The 23,439-nt window shown below is 41.2% G+C and overlaps 1 protein-coding gene across 1 annotated transcript in view; it reads right to left on the reverse strand.

The window, feature by feature from the left end:
- Window positions 1-22,950, reverse strand: part of ARID5B (AT-rich interaction domain 5B) — a 227,565-nt gene extending 204,615 nt beyond the window's left edge. Inside the window, exons 1-2 of the mRNA XM_029609741.1 lie at window positions 22,836-22,950; window positions 22,242-22,496 (exon numbers count right to left, since the gene is read on the reverse strand). Coding sequence (XP_029465601.1) covers window positions 22,242-22,496; window positions 22,836-22,856 — 276 coding nt within the window. The 5' untranslated portion in view covers window positions 22,857-22,950. The remainder of the gene's footprint in view (window positions 1-22,241; window positions 22,497-22,835) is intronic.
- Between the last annotated feature and the right edge of the window lie 489 nt (window positions 22,951-23,439).

Here is a 23,439-nt window from a genome sequence, read left to right on the forward strand (position 1 = left end):
TCAAAGAGACTCACCTCTTGTGCACTGATACCTTGACAGTATTTAAATATCTCAATTATATCTCTCATTTCCTGCCTTTCCTCTAGAGTATAAATATTTAGATCTTTAGGTCTGTCCCCATATGCTTTATAATGAAGGCCACTGACCATTTCAGTAGCCACCCTCTAGCTGATTCCATCATGTTTATATCATTTTTAAGGTGTGGTCTCCAGAATTATCCACAGCTGTTCCCAAGGAGATCTCACCAGGGGCAATGACACCCCTTTTTTCTGCTATTTCTGTCTCTCTGCACCCAAGCATCACTTTGCCTTTGACCACTGCCTTACCCACCTGTTTAGCTACCTTAAGATCAACCCATACGATCACTCCGATTCTACTCTTGTTTTGTGCATAGAATTTCACCCAACATACTGTAATGTTCCCTTAGACGGTAACTTTTAAACAGCTGCGTGGGCGCACAAAGGACGCGGCTATTTTATAAAATACACACGTATATGCATGCAAGGTATAAAATAAGCTGAATGCGTGTACATGTGCACATAATTTTATATCGAAGCACGCATGTGCACGTAAATGCTACCTCTACCGCATAAGTGGGGGAATTTCATAAGGGACACGCACCGATGAAATTACCAGTTTTTCCAGTTCGTTCCCAGTTCGCCCAGGTAATGGATAGGACTTCCTAACCATCCCCCACCCCCCAGTTAAATAGCCTCCCTTTTACCCTGTTAGCACCAACCCTTAAAACCCTGCTGACTAGCCTAGATTTTTTTAATTTTATTACTTACATGCCACTCATAAAAGTGGGAAAGTTACCCGGCAGGAGACCCCAGCACGTGCACATTTCATGTTAAAGTCCTGGAATGCCCATGTCCCACTCATGCCCCACCCAGTCCAGCCCCCACTCAGCCCCTTTTTTCAACTTCTTACTGATGCACGTATCGGGAGAGATGCACACACATGGGTGCTTTTGCGCGCTCCGGCCCGACTTCTGCATGTATCTCCTGGCTTTGGCATGCACCAAGCTTTTAAAATTCATCCCTAGGTTTTTTGCAGCCCACAGGCATGACCTTGCATTTTTTAGCATTAAATTTTAGCTGCCAGACTCTAGACTATTCCTCAAGCTTAGTTACATCCCTTCTCATGTTTTACACATCTTCCTGGGTATCTACCCTGTTGCAGATTTTGGTATCATCCATAAAATCAAACCTTTTTGTGAAAGTCTTTTGACAATATTGCTTGTGAAAATGTTGAAAGACTTGGTTCATGGATGAATCCCTGTGGCTCAACCCTAGTAATGCCCCTCTCCTTGACGTGAACTCCATTTACCATTTCCCTTTGTTGCCTCCCATTCAACCAATTTCTATCCCAGTTAGTCAAGTTAGGGCACTCAGTTTATTTATATGTCGCCTATACAGAACAATGTCAAAGGCCTTATTCAAATCCAAATACACTATATATATAACATAATCTTTCCTGATCCAATTCTCTGGTCACCCAGTTAGATAAATTGATCAGATTTATCTGGCAAAACCAACCTCTGGTAAAACCATGCTGCCTCGGATCTCGTAATCCACAGAATTCCAGAAACTGAACTATTCTCTGTTTTAACAGTGATTCCATTAATGTGCTCTCCACTGAGTCAGAATAACTGGCCTGCACTTCCTAGCCTTGAGAAGAGGAACTACATCCTCCTGTCTCCAGTCCTCTGGACCTGCTCCTGATTCTAAAGCATTGAAAAGGTCAGCCAGTGAAGCTGTCAGAACCTCTCTCAAAGCCCTCGTCACAGTATCCCCTTTCAGTTTAGACAGCCCCTCGGGAACACAGTCTTCTGGAAATCGTGGGAGGTTTAACTCACTTCCAATCCTACTTTGTGTCCATTTTCTGTGGTCCTACTCCTGGCCCTTCCTCAGTGAACACTGAACAGAAACGAATATTAAGCAATTCTGTTTTTTCCTTGTCAGCCTCTACAGTACATAGTGAACTATCAGATTAATCCTATTCTAAATTCTGAATCTCTGGGATTGTAATGATTAACTGCAGCATTTTGGTGGTTCATGCTATTGTATCGTTTTCATTTTGTGTCCTTGGCTATGTTTTTATTATGTATGTTCTTCTCCACCCAGAAGTTTGGAGGGTGCAGGTAAAGACATATTTTAAAGAAATAAATATTTCTCTCCTTTGTCTCCAAGTTGGACTTCCCCCATCAATAACATTTCTAAAAAAAAAAAAAAAAAGTCGTATCCCCCTATTTTACTGTACTTTTATCCAGTGTCTGCTTTCTTTTTTTATTTTGAAATCCCTCTATTGATAACAAGAAAATACAAACAACAACAAACCAGCATGCTTTTCTTTCTTATGCACACTAGGCCAACTGCAAAAGCACAATTATTAACATGTTTCATTATATTAATAAGGATCCCCATTCCCCCCTCCCAAAAAACTGTCCCTTCTGCTCTCTCCCCCCTCTCCCCCCATTCCCCCCTAGATCCAATCCTAAGGATCCCTCCCCTCTGCCTTCTTCCCTATACAATCCAAAGCCTCAAGTTCAAATGCACGAGTGAGGCGCTATCATTAAGATAACCACTCTGGAGCTCAGTGTAGGAAAAGAAATAGATAAAACAGACATTAAAAACTGAGGACCAGACTCCAAGCACGGGTACGTAGCTATTACAAACAGTCAAAAAAAAGGGCTGGGGTCTCAAACGTTCTGAAGAAGCACGTGTCATATCCCATCCGCATGGTACTGTGAAGGAGGTTACGCAAATGTCAAAAAGCCAGCGGATTTGGCACCATCCAGGCTGACCGTGTAGTTTTTTTGTTTGCCCAAAAGGAATGCCTTGCAGACCAGCATTTTATCCTCTTTATCTCTGATTGCCAATGAGGAAATAACATCAAACGGAATGGCCTCCAGCCTGAGTGGAATGATATGCCCCACCAGCAAACCTCCAAGAAACCCAATAATTCTTTGCCAAAACGCCCGTATCCAGAGACATCGCCAAAAAAAAACATGGACGAAGAATCCCGGGGCCAACATGTCGCAGAATCAACTACATGTGCCTTAAAGGCTATGACTGGGGAGGACATAAGCCCCATGCAGGAATTTAAAGTACATCTCACAGATTTTTTTATATAGAGTCCTGCAATTGTAATTTTTTTCCACTCCCTCACCATAAAAAACCCATCTAGCTTATGAATTCTTCAGAAGAAGCCGTATGAAGAGTCGGAGTGGATGTAATGCTGCAACTGGAGATCAGCAAAAAAAAAAAAAAAGAAATCCTTAGCTCTTAACTGAAATTTCTCACGCAATTGATCAAAGGGCAGCTTATCCCCCTCCCTTCCTACAACATGTCTAAGCTGTGTGATTCCACCCCTAGCCCAGGAACCAAAAATGTTGACCTGATCTCCAGCTACAAAGTCTAGGAAGGCCCTGCAGCGGGATAGCGGGTGAAACTTTCAATCATCCTCCTAACACTCCATGCCTGTCTCAGTAACTTAACTTTACCCCCTGAAGCATGAAGCACCCATCCCAGCGGCAAGAGAGCAGCCAGCCCAGCCTCTACTGGTCTAGTCACATAAACTGAAGCGCCATAAAGCCCAGTCACGGATAATTCTAGTCAAACTCGCAGTATTATAACATTTCATATCAGGCACAGCTTAACCTCAGTGTCCCAATCCTGTTTCAACCAGTGAATTCTCGCTATGGGCTTGAGCCTCCTCCAGATGAATCAGGAGAGTATTTATCCATATTACCAAGGTCCTTCTGCCTCAGCCAAAGAGGAAGCTTTTGTAGCACATACAACCATCAAGGAAAAACTATCTTATCTAGGTTTATGCGTCCCACCAGTGACATTCACAAGTGCTGCTATTGCTGTAACTTCATGCTTGTAAAATCTAATAAGGGAACAACATTAGCACTATATATGAAATCTAAATTATTTGTTAAACAAATTCCCAACTAGGTGAAGGTTCCCTCTGTCCACTTGAGTCTAAACCCATCCACCCACCATTCTGTAATCCGACCAGGAAAAGCTAAGGCCTCAGATTTCTCCATATTCAATTTATATCCTGAGAACTCCCCACACTAAGCAAATTCATCAAGCAGATGATCCAATGAAGCTTGGGATCTGTAAGATATTCCAAGAGATTGTCGCAAAAGCTGCAATTTTACAACACATGCTTCCTTTTTTTAAAAATATATTTTATTAATGTTTGGGAAATTTTAAAAATGTATGTGATATTTTTTTTTTTAATATTATACTATTTATCAGTTATTTTGAAATATTGATTCTTTTTATTACTATGGTTTACTAGTATGACTGATGTTTTATATTTCTTGATTTTATTGTTTGATGTTTTATGATGGATGTTAGTGTTTGCATTTCCACTGCTGTACTGCATACAGAGTCTGGCTTGTTATAGTTTCAGTTCAGCTTTTGTTTGCACATTTGTATTTATACTTTATGGCCTCTTTATTTTGTATTTGGTGAGGGTCTGTCTGTGTTCTGCATGCGTGAACAAGATGGGGTATTCTACTGGCATGTAGTTTCTGTAGAGAGTTCTATAGCAGCTTGGCTTATTCTGTTTTCCTAACAGGACGTTTATTGGTGTTTTAGGGCCTGGTGTAATATTTGTAGAGTTCATACATAGGACTGTTACAGTTTGAGTGCTGGTAGTTAGTGCTATTTTGGTATGGGAGGTTTACTATATTGTAACTGTAATTCTGTTTACTCGTGGCTTTCTGAGGACCAAGCCCACACCTGTGACACATTACAACAGGTCTAATAACATCTAGGTTCCAACTTTCTTTTTTTCAGGTGCTCTAGTTGGAACCACAGCAGTGCAAATAAATACAATATACATGATGTTGTAACTGGTATTTTTTTTTAGCACAGAAGACTGTTTTTGAATGACCTTTTTCATGTGAAGTCTTATTATTATACATACATAAGTTTTAATTGTGCGTGGAGAGGGCAGGGGGAGCAAGGCTGCAAACTTTTCCTAGGGCACCTGATATCTTTGCATGGGCCCTATACCCATGCACCTTTAAGCTTATAATCAAGGAGATTCCCTTTGAAAATTCAGACCAGCATTGAAGATAGCTACAATGGACTTTGCACCTGCTTCACAGCAGATTTAAAGTACACATAAAAACGGTTACTGTCATAGCAGCGCCCGGGCGCACATGTGCGTGCGCTCCTCGGCCTGCATCCAGGGACACGGCCATTTTATAAGATGTGCGCATATATACATGCATGTTATAAAATAGCCTGCCCGTGTGCACATGTGCGTGCAATTTTAAGTGGGAGCCCGCCTGTGCGTACAAATGCCGCTTCCACCGCCTAACTGGGGGGATTTTAAAAGACATGTGCTGGCATTGCCAGTTTTCCCCCAGTTCTTCCCATTAAGGGATAGGACTTCCAAACCCTCCTGGTTTTATACTCTTCCTTTCCCCCGTTAGACGCGAACCTTAAACCCCACTGATCTGTCTAGATTTCTTTGTTTTTATAAGTTACACGTCATCCATACCAGAAGTAGAGTTACGCGGCAGGGAACCCTGGCCCGCCCCAGTGCACGCAAGTATATACGAGCTAATTTCAAGTTTAAATCCAGGAACGTCCGTGCCCCACCCATGCCCCTCCTCTTTTTTTTTAACTTTTCATGCGTGCTCGCAGCGGCAAGTACGCACATGTCCGGGTGGCTTCTGAAATCTGCTCGGTGCAATGCCAGCCTGACATATTCGCACATCCCCTAATTTTGGCGCACATCAGGCTTTTAAAATTCACCTTTTAGGTTTCAAAATAAAATCCTCGCACATACTTTCCCTTCTGTGCCTTAACCCTGCCCCTGCAAGTACCCTTTTTACCTATAGGGGTTGGGGGGAAGCAATTTTTAGCTTGGGGAATTTAGCAAGGTAGTTGCTCACTTACCAAGGCAAATTCCTTTGAAATGTATCCTTCCCATATCTACTAAACTTCTTTATTTATTTATTTATTTATTTATTTATTTAAGGTTTGTTTATTTTTATACCGTCATTTCTGCAAAACCATCATAACGGTGAACAATAAATTAAAGTAAGAAAATACAATGCATAAACAAATAATATAAAATATTATTTATGTAAAATGTATTAACCGCTTATCAACCTTTTTAAGCGGTTTCCAATATAACGTTCCTAATCATAACAATACTCAGCTAAAAACATGCTAAAATTAAAAATTATAAATATAAACAAATAAGGTAATCCAACAATATAAATAGGCATCGAGAGAAAATAATCACCACAAAATTAACAAGACATTATGAAAAATAAAAACAGTAAAAATGTTATAGACCTGCCATAAGCATTAAATCATCCTATATCTAGGCCACCCTTAATCAGCTATTACCCGTCATAATTATACCATCCCAAAGAGTCCAATAATGCTTACAAGGTGTTAATATTTTTGGCATAAGCACATTTAGGGGTCTATGTATGGCATGAGTTACCTGCTAGTTTTAATGCAGCAGGTACATCGAGCGTTAACACCTCATATACAAAACTAGCATGTGGAATGTGGCAGCATTACCACAGCCACGATAAAGATAGTGTGACCAAGGTAATGCTGCCGTGCTCTGCACTAACCAGCCCAAAGGGAAAAAAGATAGCACAGGAAGTTCTCCCTTCCCCCAAGCTCAAACATGGGCATTCACACTTCTGAAACCCTCCCTTCAAACAGAAGTAGTGACCTCTGTGGAATCACCCCCCCCCCCCCCCTTACAATTCCCTTCCATCCCCCCGGAACAATGGCCATCTTCCAAACACGACAATGGGTCTTCAGGGTCTCCACCTCACTCCCAATCTCCAAATGGGCCTCTGGGTCCTCACAACCCCCAAATCTCCACTCATGTTGGACAAAGTCCCCCGAATATTCATCAGGAGGGAGCTGCGGGATTTTCCTGCTACTCCAGGCACCAAATCCAAAATGCTGCCACTGACGCTGCTTTGGGAACTGGTCGTAAATGTTAATGTGTGTGCAAATATCACATGTTAACGTGCTTTGTATATAGGCGATAGCTAATGCCTGCATTCATATGCTTTTAACACAGGCAATAATGCTAACACACAGTATACAGGGCCCTTAATCATCACAAAGTTCTTTTGTCTTCTATTTATTTCTTTTCTTGCAAAAACAGTGCAGTATATGCATTTTGAATAGCCAATACCTGTAAATAATTTACTTGCATTTTATATGGAAGAACAATTGAGTCACTTTCACAAATAGTTATTGAGCAAGCAGAGTGGATTTTCATATCAGATTCCACTTAATACAGGCTTCAAGATTCCCTTCCTGTACAGGTTAATTAAATGTTAGCTGAAGAGCAACTAAAGTTTTCATTACCCAGTTCCAACCCTTCAGCAGGACCAAAAAGACAGAATATATGTTGTCAAGTAAGGGCTAAAATATTTTGAAAATGAAAACAAACTCTTGTTATCTACAACCTTGGCACCTCCAAGCAGAAACATGGATGTCTGCCAAGCACTGAGGTCACTGGATGGATGCCATGGAATACTGATGCTCCTCTGACCTTCCTACAACATTTTAGTTACAAAATATAGGGCTCAGCTTGAGATGACACGGAAAAATAACATGGAAATCCAGTGTTTCACTAGCTGTAAAACTGGACACAGAGGGAAAAAAAAATCTCCCAAACCAAATATGCACATTTGCCATAATAAGGCATCATTGCTTTTAATAAGGCCATAATGCTGAAAAATATTTAGTAATGCTCTAAAGAAGAGTCTAGCTTGTGATCATGAATTGTCAGCACTATGTCTTACCCACCACTGGCATATTAGTACAATTTCCTGTTTTTCAATAAAACAGGTTGCGCATCGTAGAATTATTATACACCTCAACCAGGTTAAGCATTATTAAAAACTATACAATCTACATATGCTTCACTCTCCCGAGCAATACAGTAATTATGGTTAAAGGACAAGCAGCATAAAAAGAGCCAATTTATCTTACACATGCTCAGGAATACTACTGTGTAACTAAGCAACTAAAGACAAAATATGGTCTCATTAATTCACTCCTGTGCTTATTTAAAAGACACAATTAGAACATTTTTATTTTCCAGGCTGAACAGTAGCTCAACATGCTTGAGGGTGTAGCATGTAAGGTCTATTATTCTCAAAGACAAGAGTTTAATGTTTCGTGCCACTGATCAGGCTGGAAAATGCAACTAGAGTGAATAGTGAATGCTTTTTGCATTCTGTTTAGTCTAATCATAAAAGAAGCCACAAAACTGTTTGGTCCAAACACAGAAGGAAGTGTCTAAGTAACCCTGAAAGTCATGCTGCTGGCTATTAATCAGCCTTACGTGGTTTCTTCTTGAATGATGTCATGGCTCTTTGCATCACTTCCCAGTGGATGCTACAGTTGGAAAATGATATCACAGAACCAAACGCCTCATAGACTTTTTTTTTCCTAAATATGCATCTTAATGCCATAATCATAATGGACTTAACTTTAAAACCAGAAATGATCAATATGACCGCATAACAACAAGGACACACAAAATTGTGCCTTCACCAAGCCCTGTTCTTGCTGCCCATGAAACTTGAATTTGCTAAATACCCTTGCATTATTAACAGCACATCATAAAATAAATAAGAAATTAGTCATGAAGCATTTTTATACAGTGCTTTATTACTCAAAATTTTCCAAACTTAACTGCTGCTGTTTCAAGTATTTGGCATAAATCGTGTGAACTCTCTTGTCAACACAAAAAAAATACAACCACCCATCCTTGCCCATTTTGAAAAGAAGTTAATAAGAGTGTGGAAAAGGTTTAACAATAAAAATATTTTCCATGAGCATTCACTCAAAGAAAACTTATAAAAATATATTGATCTGAAAAGATGCATCTGTATATTTCCCAACTTGAAAAACAGTAAATAGACAGCTGTTTAAGCTTGCCTTTGAAATTCTGAAATATTAAGCTGAATTTTATTTCCACCAAAATCCATTACTAAGAAATACATGGTTTAGGGATGTGCACTAATTGTCATGTGTTTCAGTAGTTTATGCATGTAGGTTTATTATGCACATAAAATTTGACTGTAAGCGCTTAAGTACAGCATTCAATTTTATGTGTCCAAAAGAGCATTTATGTACATAAACCTACTAAAACCAATGAAATAAACAGACAAACAAAAAAGCAATGAAAAATAAATGAAACGAAAAGACAAACTGAACCGAAACATGTTAGTGCCAATAAATTGGATAGGGATGGGCACACTATCAATGCCAGGAAGTAATAAATATGTAGCTATATATGCAATAATGTACTAGAGGGGACAGCAAAGAGCCCTTTCTTTAATTACTTTGTAAAACCAAATGTGTTTCACCCACTCTGCTGTATTCAGTGAGGGTCTCTTAATAAGCATTTGGTAGCATACCACTATATTTTATACACACACAAATACATATAGGCTACATATTCATTATATAAATCCTATATTTTAGCAATCGTTAATCGACTTTCTAAGAACTATCCACATGGTAACAAACACTGTATCAGTTCAGAATAGTGTGATGTTCATCTCACAAACCTAGATCACAAAAGAATATCAAAAAAAGGAAAAAAAATGCTTTACAGAAATTGAATTATGAAATCCACAGTTTTCCTGAACAAATTTAAACAAAAAATGTTACACCCACTAAGTAGCCAGACCTGTCACACTCCAAATGTTCCTACTCTACATTCTTAATTTAAGAAGGTTAGGGCTAGTCAGAAACATATGAAATTCTGTTTCCTGATGTTGCATAATAGTTATCTATTAGATAAAAGTTTGTAATTTTCTTTCATTCTCTCTCCCCCACAATTTTTTACTTAGGACCTAGCTCAGACCTCTGCTGTGGCCTCACTCCCCGGAGAAACTCAAGTCAGTCAATGTGCTAAGTCAATTCAACTACTCCTTCCAGCAGATAAAGTCCCACAACACAGTCACATACAAGGAGTAAACTGCCTGCCTTGGTGTTAAGAGTCCGCTGGTACTGTTTACCTATGGACTTTGCACCAAATTTCAAAAACGGAAAGTCCATATGTGTTATCCCTTTGGAATATTGCCTTTGTACCTGTTGTCAGTGCAGGGAATATTTTGCTGGAAAGTAACACGTATAGATATGTTCTTTACTTTGTTACTCTCTGCCTTTACTCACATTGTTAATTGTAAACCGGGTTGATGTGATTCCTATCATGAAACTCGGTATAATAAAAATAACAAATAAATAAATAAATAAATAAATAAATAGATTTGAAACTTCAACCTACACGTTTATTTTTGACAGATGCTCCAAATCGCACTGGCTTCTCTCCACCCCCTCCCCTGGGAATGCCTCCATACAATAAAGCTAAAAGTAAAGCATGATGCTATGGAGCCCCCGTGCGTCTGCAACCCCTGTTCCAGCAGCTACAAGAACTCTGAAGCACATTCAGGATTGGTGGGGCAAGCAAACACCTCCATGCTCCCTAATGGGTACATTTTTAAAGCCTAGCACGTGCAATTACTGGGAGTAACGCGAGTGGCGGGGCCGAGTACGCGCCAAGCGCATTTTCAAAACAGCCCGACCGTATGCGTATCTCCCGGTACAAGTGGAACCTCAGGGTTGTTGAAAAGGGTCAGGCCTGGGGCAGCGCCATTATGCGCTGTCCTGGTGAAGTGCGTGAGGGCAGCCAGCCGGCGCGCGCAACTTGCTTCTGCTCAAAAGAACAGGTAAGTTTTCAAACAAAAACACATAGGGTAGGTAGGGTGCAGCAATACAAAATCGGGCATGCGTGTGCATGCTGGTATCAGATCTTATAACATGCGTGCGGCGACATGCGCGTGTTATAAAATCGGCATGTCCCTGTGCACGCACTGGGAACCAAGGGCATGTGGACGCCCGCGCAGGCTTTTAAAAATTTACCCCTAAAGGTTCTTACATAGAACATAAGATATTCCATACTGGGTCAAACCAAAGGTCCATCAAGCCCAGTATCCTGTGGCCAATCCAAATCACAAGAACCTGGCAAGTACCCAAACATTAAATAGATCCCATGCTACTAACACCAACAACAAGCAGTGGTTATTCCCTATTGATTAAGAACAGTTTATGGACTTCTCCTCCAGGAGCTTATCCAAACCTTTTTTAAACCCAGCTACACTAGCTGCCTTAACCACATCCTCTGGCAATGAATTCCAGAGCTTAATTGTACATTGAGTGAAAAAGAATTTTCTCCAATTTGTTTTAAATGTGCTATTTGCTAACTTCATGGACTGCCCCCTGGTACTTGTATTATCCAAAAGAGTAAATAACTGTTTCACATTTACCCATTCAAGTCCTTTCATGAATTTGTAGGCCTCTGTAATATCCCCCTTCAGCCATCTCTTCTCCAAGCTGAATAACCCTAATTCTCTTTAGCCTTTCCTCATAGGGGAGCCATTCCATGCCCTTTATCATTTTGGTTGCCCTTTTCTGTACTTTCTCTAGTGCAATGATATCTATTTGAGATACGGCGACCAAAACTGCACACAGTATTCAAGGTGCAGTCTAACCACTGAGTGATACAGAAGCATTATGACATCTTCTGTTTTATTTCCCATTCCCTTCCTAATAGTTCCTAACATTCTGTTTGCTTTTTTTGACCACCACTGCACACTCAGCCAACGATTTCAATGCAATATCAACTAGGAAGCCTAGATATTTTTCCTGGGTGGAAACTCATAAAATGGAACCTAGCATCATGTAGCTACAACATGGGTTATTTTTCTCTATATGCATCACCTTGAAGTTGTCCATATTATATTTCATCTGCCATATGGACTCCCAATCTTCCAGTCTCGCAAGGTCCTCTTACAATTTATCACAATCTGCTTGTGATTTAACTACTCTAAATAATTTTGTCATCTGCAAATTTGATCACTTACTCGTCGTACCTCTTTCCAGATCATGTATAAATATATTAAAAAGCATTGGTCCAAGAATAGATCCCTAAAGAATTCCACTGTTTCCCTTTTTCCACTGTGAAAACTGACCATTTAAACCTATTCTCTGTTTCCTGTCATTTAACCAGTTTGCATCCACAAAAGCACATCTCCTCCTATCCCATGACATTTTAGTTTTCTTAGAAGCCTCTCATGAGGGACTTTGTCAAACGCCTTCTGAAAATCCAAATACACCACATCTACTGGATCACCGTTATTCATATGCGTATTCACCCCCTCACAAAAATGTAGCAGATTTGTGAGGCAAACTTCCAGTGGGTAAATTGATGCTGTGTCCCATTAAATCATGTCTATCTACATGTTCTGTGATTTTATTCTTTATAATAGTTTCCACAATTTTTCCTGTCACTGAAGTCAGGCTTACCTATCTATAGTTTCTTGGTTCATCTCTGGAGCCCTTTATATATATATTGGGGTTATATTGGCCCCCTTCCAGTCTTCAGGTACAACGGATGATTTTAATGATAGGTTACAAATTACTTGTAATAGGTCTGAAATTTCATTTTAGAGTTCTTTCAGAACCTTGGGATGTATACCATCTGGTCCAGGTGATTTGCTACTCTTCAGTTAGTCCAGGTTCATCAAAATTTGAGTCAGTTCATCTGAATCGTCATCCTTGAAAACCTTCTCTGGAACAGGTATCTCCCCAACATCCTCCTCAGTAAACACCGAAACAAAGAATTTTATTTATTTATTTATTTATTTATTTAAATACTTTTGATATACAGATACTCAAGACTAGCGTCTTATTTAGTCTTTCCACGATGGCCTTATCTTCCCTAAGTGTCCCTTTAACGCCTCCATCATCTGACGGTCCAATCGGTTCCCTCACAGGTTTCCTGCTTCGGGTATATTTTTTTAAAGTTTTTATTATGAGATTTTGCTTTTACAGACAACCTCTTTTCAAATTCACTTTTAGCCTGCCTTACCAATGTTTTACATTTGACTTGCCAATGAGTGGTTCTTTCTGGAGGGAGGAGGGGGAATTATAGTCTTTCAAGACCCTTAAGCTGTTTGAAAGTTTTTTGATACCTTCTAGTCTGGAGATGTTCACAAATAAATCCTTTACTGCTAACTGATGCGGGTGAATAAAATCAGCAGAGTGAGAATGAAGAATAAGGCAATCCATACAGAAAACAAAAAGAGCCCAGTCCAAAACAGAAAAATTCAGAAACCACAGTCACTGCAAATCTTTCGCACACTTAAGGGTTTCATCCTCGACCAACCACTTTCTCTGAGGTACTCTCAGAAGCTGGGACCCACCCTGGGTTCTCCCCTTTTTGCTACCTGATTTCTGGTATGCAGTAATGTGACCTGGAACAAATAAGCTGCTGTCGACTGCTTCCAAGCAGACATTCTGAAAGCAGATCTCCCTGACAGTCCTTACCCTGATTCCAAACAGAAATCCACTCTGCAGACCTTAAGGACAAACTTTCATTATTCTGCACCTCTTTTGATTCTCTCGGGATCCTCCTTGCGCCTCCAGAAAAGTCCTCCTTATCCTGGAAGGCCTGAGGGAGCTCCAACCTTGAGCTTCAGTCACTTCAGGATGGAAGATTGGACAAAAGAACATAAGCCAATGAGCTGGGGAGTTTTACTAAACACAGCCCTCCTTACAAGAGACCTCCCAACGGGGAGTGCCAGGGAACGTACTCCACACTCTCTCTGACATCACATATCCAGAGTCTGTGAAGACTCTGATGCATACAGGAGAGGGACACTGTGGTGACCCCTTGCACGTACTTTCAGTTGGATTGATGTAAGGCAATTTTCAGACTGATAATCTCCTCGGGTAAATAGCTTTCAAAAATTGCTCTCAACCAATATGCTATATATTTATTCAAATAAATGGAGAGTGTTTTATCTGCTTACTGCCAGAAGTGATAACTATCTAAGTACTGTTGAAATTATCATTGTTATTTGTATAAATAACTACATCCTTATGTCATCCAGGCACACCTCACTGACTCCTCCACACATGTGTCATGAAAGACAGACATCAGGTCTAGCAATTGCAAACATCTTCCATTCAGTGGCTCTGATTCACAAAATCACTGACTCATAAACTCAAGAGAAAACTATTCATAACTCATGAAATTTAAAAAACAGCAACAACTCCTTGAATTCGGTGTATCTTGGTAAAGCAAGTCAGAAGATCTCCTAGGACAGCGGTGGGCAAACTATGGTCCATGGGCCAAATCCATCCCATAAAGGTTTTTATTTCGGCCCACTTTTCACTTAGATACTCATCATTGTGTGTGGCCCACCGATGCTCCGAACTGCCTGCCCGAGTGTCCAACGTCATCAAAGGGCAAGTTATCACCCTTGATTTTATTTTATTTTATTTATTTAGGTTTTTTATATACCGGCATTCATGACCAGGTCACATCAAGCTGGTTTACATAGAAACAAGGGGTGCATCGAACAGTAGAACAAAACTGGTGCATGGGGGGAGCAGTTACAAAAAACAGGGGTATAAAAACTGGGAGAGGAAGAAAAGATGAATGGGGAGGAGTAAAAGAACTGTATGGGGATAAAATAAATAACTTATTTTATAAAATAAATAACTAAATTATTCACAGTACCAAATGGAAGCATTGTTATAGGAATTTGAGGCGGTTATGAGTTGATGATTCCTGACACTTGAGCAGGCAGGTCGGAGCATCGGCGTAGTTTAAAGATATGCTAGGGGGTTTCCACCCCCGCCAGCAAGGAGAAACCCCATTTGTCAGTACGCTGGCAGAGTTCCATCCCCCTGCCAGTGAGGAGAGCCCCGGTACATCGGCTTGCTGGTGGGATTCCCACCCCGCCAGTGAGGAGAGACCCCATTCGTCAGCATATTGGCAGGGTTCCCACCCCTGCTAGTGAACAGAGAACCTATTCATCGGCCTGCTAGTGGGGTTCCCACCCCTCATTAGCAAGGAGAGGCCACGGCGCACTGGCAGGGTTCCCACCCCCACCAGCAAGAGAACCTGTTCGTCAGCACACTGGCAGGGTTCCACACCCCTCCCCTGCCAGTGAGTAAAGGCCCCATTCGTTGATGTACTGGCAGGGCTCCCACCTCCAGCCAGTGAGAAGAGACTCCGTCAGCACACTAGCGGGGTTCCCATCCCCCCACCAACAAGGAGAGGCCCCGCACTGCTGTGAGGTGGAGTGGTGAGTAATATGGGAGTAAGGAAAGGGACAGAGAGGGAGGAGTGGGAAAGGACAAAGAGGAAAAGAAGGGAAAGAGATGAGATGATGAGTGACTGAAATGGAAGGGACATGAATGAGTAGGAAGGAGAGGGTGGGTGACTGTGAGGGAGGCGGTGTCAAGGAAGGGAATGAGTGACTGAGGGGTGAGTGGGAATGAGGAATAAGCGACAGAGGGAAGGGTGAGAATGAAGCAAGGGAAAAGGGTGAGTGGAAGTAAGGGAGTGAGTGATAGAGTGAAGAGGGTGAGGGGTTCAGCGACAGAGGGAAGGAGAGTGAGTGAGAGGGGAAGGGGAAGGGGTGAATGATTGAAGGTAAGTACAAGGGAAAGGAAAAGGGAGGGAGGGAGGAAGTAGAAGAGGGTAGTGAGAAGAAGAGAGGGTAAAAGGGTCCATGAGTGTGTGTGTATGTGAAATAATGAGGAAGTGGTGAAGACCAGAACTGTGAAGGACTTCAAAGGGGCGTGGGATAAACACTGTGGATCCATAAATTCAAGAGGCCGCCAATGAAGAGTGGGGGACTCGCCAGAATGATGGCTACTGCCTGGAGACAATACCCTTATTCAATAAACATACACATGCTTACTGTGACTCCAACATCGCTCTAAGCTTCAACAGCAAGAGGAAATGTGGAAAAAAGGATTTGCACTCACAAAGAGGGGAGTAGCTGGCTTGTTACGGCGGTTACTACCCCAAACCAAATATGCCTGATACTTCACTTTCGATGCATATCCAGCATAGTTCTCTGCTTCAACGGCAGGGGAGAAGAAAAACAACCAATAAGGGCTGTATAACATAGTCTGGGTAAAACAAATAAGCATGGGTGTAGCTTGCTTATTGCGGCGGTTACTACCCCTACTACCCCTAACTAATCAAGCTAGACATTTCACTTGGATGCAGCTCCATCACTGCTCTCTACATTAATGGTGGGGGTGGAAGGGAAATAGAACCAAGAGCTAAGAGAAACAGATAAGTATGAGAGAAAAAATGTGTGAGGCTTGCTGGGCAGACTGGATGGGCCGTTTGGTCTTCTTCTGCCGTCATTTCTATGTTTCTATGTTTCTATAATGTGTCTGCATATGAGAGAGAAAGGAGGAAGTTTGTGTGAAAAGTTTCCAGGTAGGAAGGAGGGGGAATTTATTTTATCTTTATTAGTTTTAATTATTGGGTGTTTGATATGTTTGCTATTTTGAAATATTTGATTGATTTTAGGGAAATGTTTAAAGTGTAAAGTTTTTTTTTATCCTTATACTTCTTAATTATTAGGTGCTGCTCTATTTGTCATCTGTTTTGAAATAGGCTTTTTATTAGTATGGTTTCCTCACTGTTATGACTGATTTATATTTCTTGATTTTGTTTTGCCTACCCCTGTCCTAGGAGACAACTGGCTTTTCAGCCATCCACTTACATTGTGAATGCAGCCAGGTACATGATAGAATTACTTTTAGCTATCTGCTAAGCTTTAAATGAAGCTTTACTTTTTAAATGTATTTTAGATCTCTTACTTGCATCTTAATAAGTGGTGTATTGTGTGGGGTTTAAAAATGTACCTATTATATATACCCAATAACCACCTTCCAGATGTCTCACTAGCTGATATATAAAAGACTTTTTTGTGAATTAAAATTCAAAGAGATGTTCATATCATATTACATAACTTGACATCTGTGGTTGCATACATATAAAATATATAATGTCTATTATATTACATAGAGAGCTCCCATACCATCTAAGATATGTACATGTTAAAGGTAACTGAAAAAATACTTCATTAAGAATAGATATTGACAGAAACAGTTTATAACTCAAGCAATGGGTTAAAGCTTCCAAAACAATAATATTCTAATTAAGTGGATAACAAATTCAAGCATTGACCATAAGCACACAGATTTATAATCATTATTCTGAAATGCAATTAAAAATGGACTTATTTCATCTAAAAAAAAAATGGTTTATGAACCTCAAAACTCTTTCTGATATATTTACAAAAATGTAAAAGGAAAGCTCTGAGGGTATGGGCAGAATCTGTTTACAGTCAGTAAGGAAACAGAAAGGACTGTAGCAGAGTCAAGTGCATAGCTGTGGGTGAACAGCAGTTCAGACTGACTGAATCCCTTCAAACAGTGGAAGCAACATAGGAACTAGAAATGCACCCGCAGCCGCATACCAGCATGGGTACTCGGTACCATCTGTCAACAGTTAAAAGCCCTGACTAGGGTGTTAAAAACAGCTTATCATTTGTAATTAACAAACTTTTACACAGCAAGTGCCTGTGCTTACTTTTGACATAATCATGTAAAAGTCTCTAGCCAGAAGATTTACAAAATGTACAACAATTCTCTGTCAGACATGAGCTTGCAACTCAACACAATATTTTCCCCTTGGGAAACTGGCATGCAGCCCAAGTGCTAGAAATATGTTTATAAGCCATTCGCTCCAGAGTTGGCGGCATGATTTTTTCTAAAGTATTAAAAATCATCAGCCAGGCCAGGTGGCTCAGGTGGCACTGTCATGTGGAAGGTCCTCCATTCAACCCCCCAGGCATGTCTTCTGCTCCACTGGTCGGATAGGGACACTGCAGAGGCAATGTTCACAGCCCCCTAGGTATAAGGGCATTGTGGCCTTTGCTTAAGGGTGACATCTGGTGGTCAAATTCAGCGCCTGTGATTGCAGGAGTCCCAAAGGAGCCCTGGTACATGATCCCTGTCCCAGTACCGTCTATACAGTGACCAGACTAGCAGGCTGATACAGTACAGTGCGCTCCAATGGAGCGCACGGTTAGCCTGCTATTGGACGCGCATTTTCCCTTACCCCTTATTCAGTAAGGGGAGGAAAACGCGCGTCCAACCCACGGCACCTAATAGGGCCATCAACATGCAAATGCATGTTGATGGCCCTATTAGGTATGCGCGTGCTATTCAGAAAGCAAAATGTGCAACCAAGCCGCACATTTTACTTTCAGAAATTAGCGCCGACCCAAAGGTCGGCGCTAATTTCTTCCGGCACCGGGAAAGTGCACAGAAAAGCAGTAAAAACTGCTTTTCTGTGCACCCTCCGACTTAATATCATGGCGATATTAAGTCAGAGGTCCCGAAGAGTAAACAATTTGAATTCGGCCCGTGGCTGTCGGGCCGAAAACCGGACGCTCAATTTTGCCGGCGTCCAGTTTCCGAGCCCATACCTATCAGCGGGCTCGAGAACCAACGCCGGCAAAATTGAGCGTCGGCTGTCAAACCCGCTGACAACCGCCGCTCCTGTCAAAAAGGAGGCACTAGGGACGCGATAGTGTCCCTAGCGCCTCCTTTTCCCCGTTTCTACCACGCCGCCTAATTTGCATACTGCATCGCGCGCACCGGCAAGGGGCCAGTGCGCGCGACGGGAGAACGGGCGTTTGTCCGCTCTCCCGCGGACTTTACTGTATCGGCCCGTAGGTAAGTAAAATAGGCCAACTCAGTGGCAGTGCTGTTCACAGCCATCTGGAGGGTCCTGGACTCAACTCTTGGTTCACGCGTTCTGCTCTCCAGGCCATGGGATACTGCAGAGGCAGTGTTCACAAAGCTTGGGGGGAAGGGAGACAGAGTCATCATGCAGTGGTGACACCTAGTGGCCGGATTTAAGGTCCCATGATTACAGAGTCCTCAGCCAGGACTATTGCTGAGCAGAAGGTTGTACTGGGGAGTGGAGGAGATATAAAATAGGGTGCAGGGAGTTTAAAATGAAGGCTCAGGGCACCAGATCCCAATCCTGGTTCCAAATGAACTGGAAGCTGAAAGGAGCAAGTGGAAACTGTCAGGATAAATAATAAAAAAAAAAACACCTCAAAACCTATTTATCATGCTGAAGAGCCCATTTAGATGCTATATAAATGCAAATTATTAATATTCTTCTGATCCCTAGAAAAGCTACTCCATTGAAGCTTTGAATCTTAAATCACATTTATAAAAAAATTTGAGTAAATATGCTGATGTTAACAAACATTTGCATTCTAAAATCAGTCGGGACTCAGCATTGAGAATAAATAACAAGTCAGTTAAAATGAAAGAATTACAAGTTCTGCTCAACTCAAAGTAACCAAACTATACCACCTAAATGCATCAAATCTTTTTGAGTAATGAGTACAAGATTTTTGTTTATTTGTAACTATCTAACTATATCAATATCTTATCTAACTATATCTATATATCTAAATATCTATATCGATAAATGTATCTATATATATATAGACAGATATATATATATATATATATATATATATATATATATTATAGGGGAACAGAGAACCTTCAGACTCAAATCAATAATATATATATATATATATATATATATATATATATATATATATATATCTCTATATCTATAGGGGGACAGAGAACCTTCAGACTCAAATCAATAATACGTATATATATATATTTAGGGGGACAGAGAACCTTCAGACTCAAATCAATTATATATATATAGAACAGAGAACCTTCAGACTCAAATCAATAATACATATATCTATATCTATAGGGGGACAGAGAACCTTCAGACTCAAATCAATAATACATATATATATCTATATATATATCTATAGGGGGACAGAGAACCTTCAGACTCAAATCAATAATAAAAAATGGTTTGAATGCATATAAACAAGTTAATGGAATAAGTGAAAACAAAGTACTTTTCTTAATGGGAGTGTTCTGTTGCCCTCTCTAGGCCCAGGCTCTAAATGCTCGTTTCTGTAGGCTCCCTGCCAAAGAAGTATCACTGTATGCTGTTTCTGTTTCTGCTGCTGCTATTCTGCTAATGAATGACTAACTCGGGCCAGAGGGGAAATTACATCACCGGGGTGTAAAACAGAACTGCATTAGGAAACTTTCTACCTGCCTTAATTATTTATCAGTACTATCATACACAATGAGCTCTGCATTTGCATAATTTTGAGGTGTGCCCGTCTCAAACTGGAATTGTTTTCTACGGTTCAACAATTCACACTCCTTTGATGAAATTTATCACGCTGCTAATTACATTATTAAGTTTCTGCACAAAAAAGAAATAATATTGAGTGCATGCACAAAGGGCTATTATAAGCATATTATTGCTTCCAGAGCTTATATTTAATTCTAAATGGGAGATACTAAAATTCTAACATTACAATCCCCCGCACCAGATAATCATTCAAGAAGTTATTACAAACTGTATAGCACAGATATTTACTATGTTTTCTAATCCATTATTATTATTATTATTACCATGTGTTTATGTCTGGCCCTAAACCAACTTCGATTTGAACTGAATTACAAACAGCAAGGTCACAATACACGTTTCAAGAATGTTATATTATTATTATTATTATTATTATTATTATTATTATTATATTATTAAAGATGACACTACAAAAATAACTAATAATAACATGATTCATTTCCTGTGCAAGGCAGGAGACGACGCGTGATAGCTGTACTCTTTTGTTGATACTTAATCCTTTCCCGTTTCCAGATCACAGACCATGTTGAAGTAATAAATTTGAAAGGCAAATAATAAGTCCTAGTGAGGGGGAGGGGAGAAGAGACAGCTGCACAGGAAAGTTAGACAGGGGGAGGGGACCGTACCAGATCTCCGCGGAAGAGGTCAACCTGCTAATGTTTTTCAACAACGTGAAAAATAGCAAAGGTCTTCATAGCTGACCTCTGAAGGAGATGAACAATTACAAAAAAAAAAAAAGTTTATAACTCTTAACGCGAACGGCCACCAGTGAAATGCTTGGCAGGTTAAAGTCATTAAGAAATCTGAATTGGCAAAAGGTAACCGGACGCTTGCTTATATAGATATAGATATATTAAAAGGCAAGGCATTTGAAGAATCTGAAAGCTTGGAATGTGTATAATTTCACAGGGGGGGGGGGGGGGGTTACGGGAAAGAAGGGGTTAAAAATCAAGGGTGCCTCCTATCCAGCACTTTTGACAGCTGAAATACTGCGAGAGATCCGAGAGCCCTGAAACCGTGAGAGCTTCTAATGTGCTTTGTCTTGTAATCTATTAGCACAAATATAGTACAGTTCAGAGACTATAAAAATAGTTCAGCGCTAACGTCTTGGAGTCAGCTGACCCGAGCCGCTCGCATAGCTGCGGTCACACATGAAATTACAGAGCTGCCGAGAGCACATTGTAACCCAAGCTTTCCCAGCATTGGCGCTATTCTCTCCGAACGGCAAGGATCCGCCGCACATTTTCTCTCCGCTAGCCATCCAGGCCAGGATCGGGCCCTAGAATTGACAATGGTCTCACTGTAACAGTCTATTCAGGAAACAACAAGCCCAGGAAAACAGGGCAAATGGGCCGACTTGCCATTATTAGGCGAGCATGCCATCTAAATGTCTTCCTGGAGGCGGTTCACTTTCCATAGTGACTGAAAACTAACATAATCACAAGAAGTGCATCAGAGAGAGAGAGGGAGAAAAATAGCTTAGTAGTTACGGCGTATAACGTGTTTGTGCTGGTTAAATGCCTGCTTTAAATACGCCCAGGCAGATCTGCAAGTTATTTGAATTTATTATTCCAGTACCTGTCATTTATCACTTTATTCAACACGTCTTTGCCAGTTCAATAGCTTTTGATCTCACTCAGCCTCCATTTCGTAATTTCCGCCCTCTTAAACATATCAAATACTGAACAATATCGAGATCTACAAAAATAACCCACCAGGGCTGAAATGAATGCAATCAGCAGAAACATGAGCATGTGACGTTGATACAGCAGGAGGAAAAAAAAATACATATTTTTTTTTCTTTTAAGGCCGGGCGACACAAAATCCTAAAACTGAAGCCAAAACAAGTTCTTTGATATTCACTAAGCTCAGCCTTTCTATCCCCTCTGTCAGACTGACACAAGCCACCACGAAAAACTCCTAAAAGCAGAGACACTTATTTGTGTCGCTTTGTCCCTTTAATATAGCTTCCTCAAACAGATTGGCACAAAGAGAGGCTTCTAGCCTTTCAGCACCCATGATAAGCAGAATAAAACGTTTACCACCTCTCCATGGTCGCTATTTCTGCCAAGGGGAGTATCTTCTGGGAGAAAATAAAGTTTGGAGCTGGATAAAAGTTGCTTGCTAGTCCTCTCTTCCCACAACAGCTGGAGCTCCGCTATGCAAATCGGATCCTCTGGCTTACATCTTACAAAGAAAAAATCGCCAAGGGACAAAATTCTTGGTCTGCCTTCAAGGTGGAACTGAAAAGCCTTGTAGAACATGTAAGGTCCGTGTAACCCACACGGTGAGCCGACCCACTGCGGGAAAAGAACAGAAAAAAAATGAGATTTAGCCACCACTCCCAGATCATGTAAAATATCACCCTCCACACAGGTCAGATATGCTTTCCCTGAAAATGACTTGTGAAGGAATTTTAAAGCTCCCCCCCCAAAAAAAAAAAAATAATAAATTATAGATATAGATATCTATCTATGTTATCTATATAGATAGATATATGTTTGGGGTTTTTTTTGTTTTTTTTTTTTAGCTGCCTGGAATTAAAGTTTGGCCCAAAGTTTGAGGAAGGGGCGTTTGGGCTCCGGGAGGGGTCGGGAGGGGGTCCGCGAGGCGCCGATAAAGGGAGTCGCTGATAATACCTTGAGTGAGTTGGGCTCCATCTCGACGTTCTGAATTGATTGAACTCAACATTCTCTCCAAACTTGTTGGCTTGAATGGATTGCATCAGGTCCTGGCAGGGCGAAACGGCACATCGCGGCAGCGCCGCGGCACCCGCAATATAAAACCCCGGTATCTCCTCCCCCCGGCCCCCAAAAGGAGCGCCCGGGCGGCCCAATATTGCTTCGCCTCCCCGATTTTCTGGCCGCCTCAAAATCGCGGCGGCCCCTGCGGGCGGCCGGGCGCACAAATTCGCGAGGCTGGCACGGGCTCGCGCCAAGCCCTGCGCGCCGGCGGACGGATGAAGGCGACGCCGAGCCGGCGAGGACCGAAAAATGAAAGCCTGCCGTTTCCCAGCCGCCGCTGGCGTTTGAGGCGGGCTGCGCCGTGCAGCGCCGCCGGAGACGGCTGCTTTTTATTTTTAATATGCGCGAAGGCGGGCGTGCTTTGTTACTGCCCTGCCAGGACCTGCGTGTATATGTATAATAAAAAGAACATTTCCCGCAGAGATTCAGGGGCGCTCTTCTTTCTAATTCTCTGTAGCAGATTGCTTTTATTAGACATGTAGATTTGTTTGATAGTTAA

This window comes from Rhinatrema bivittatum, chromosome 7 (genome assembly GCF_901001135.1).
Source record: "Rhinatrema bivittatum chromosome 7, aRhiBiv1.1, whole genome shotgun sequence".
NCBI lineage: Eukaryota > Metazoa > Chordata > Amphibia > Gymnophiona > Rhinatrematidae > Rhinatrema > Rhinatrema bivittatum.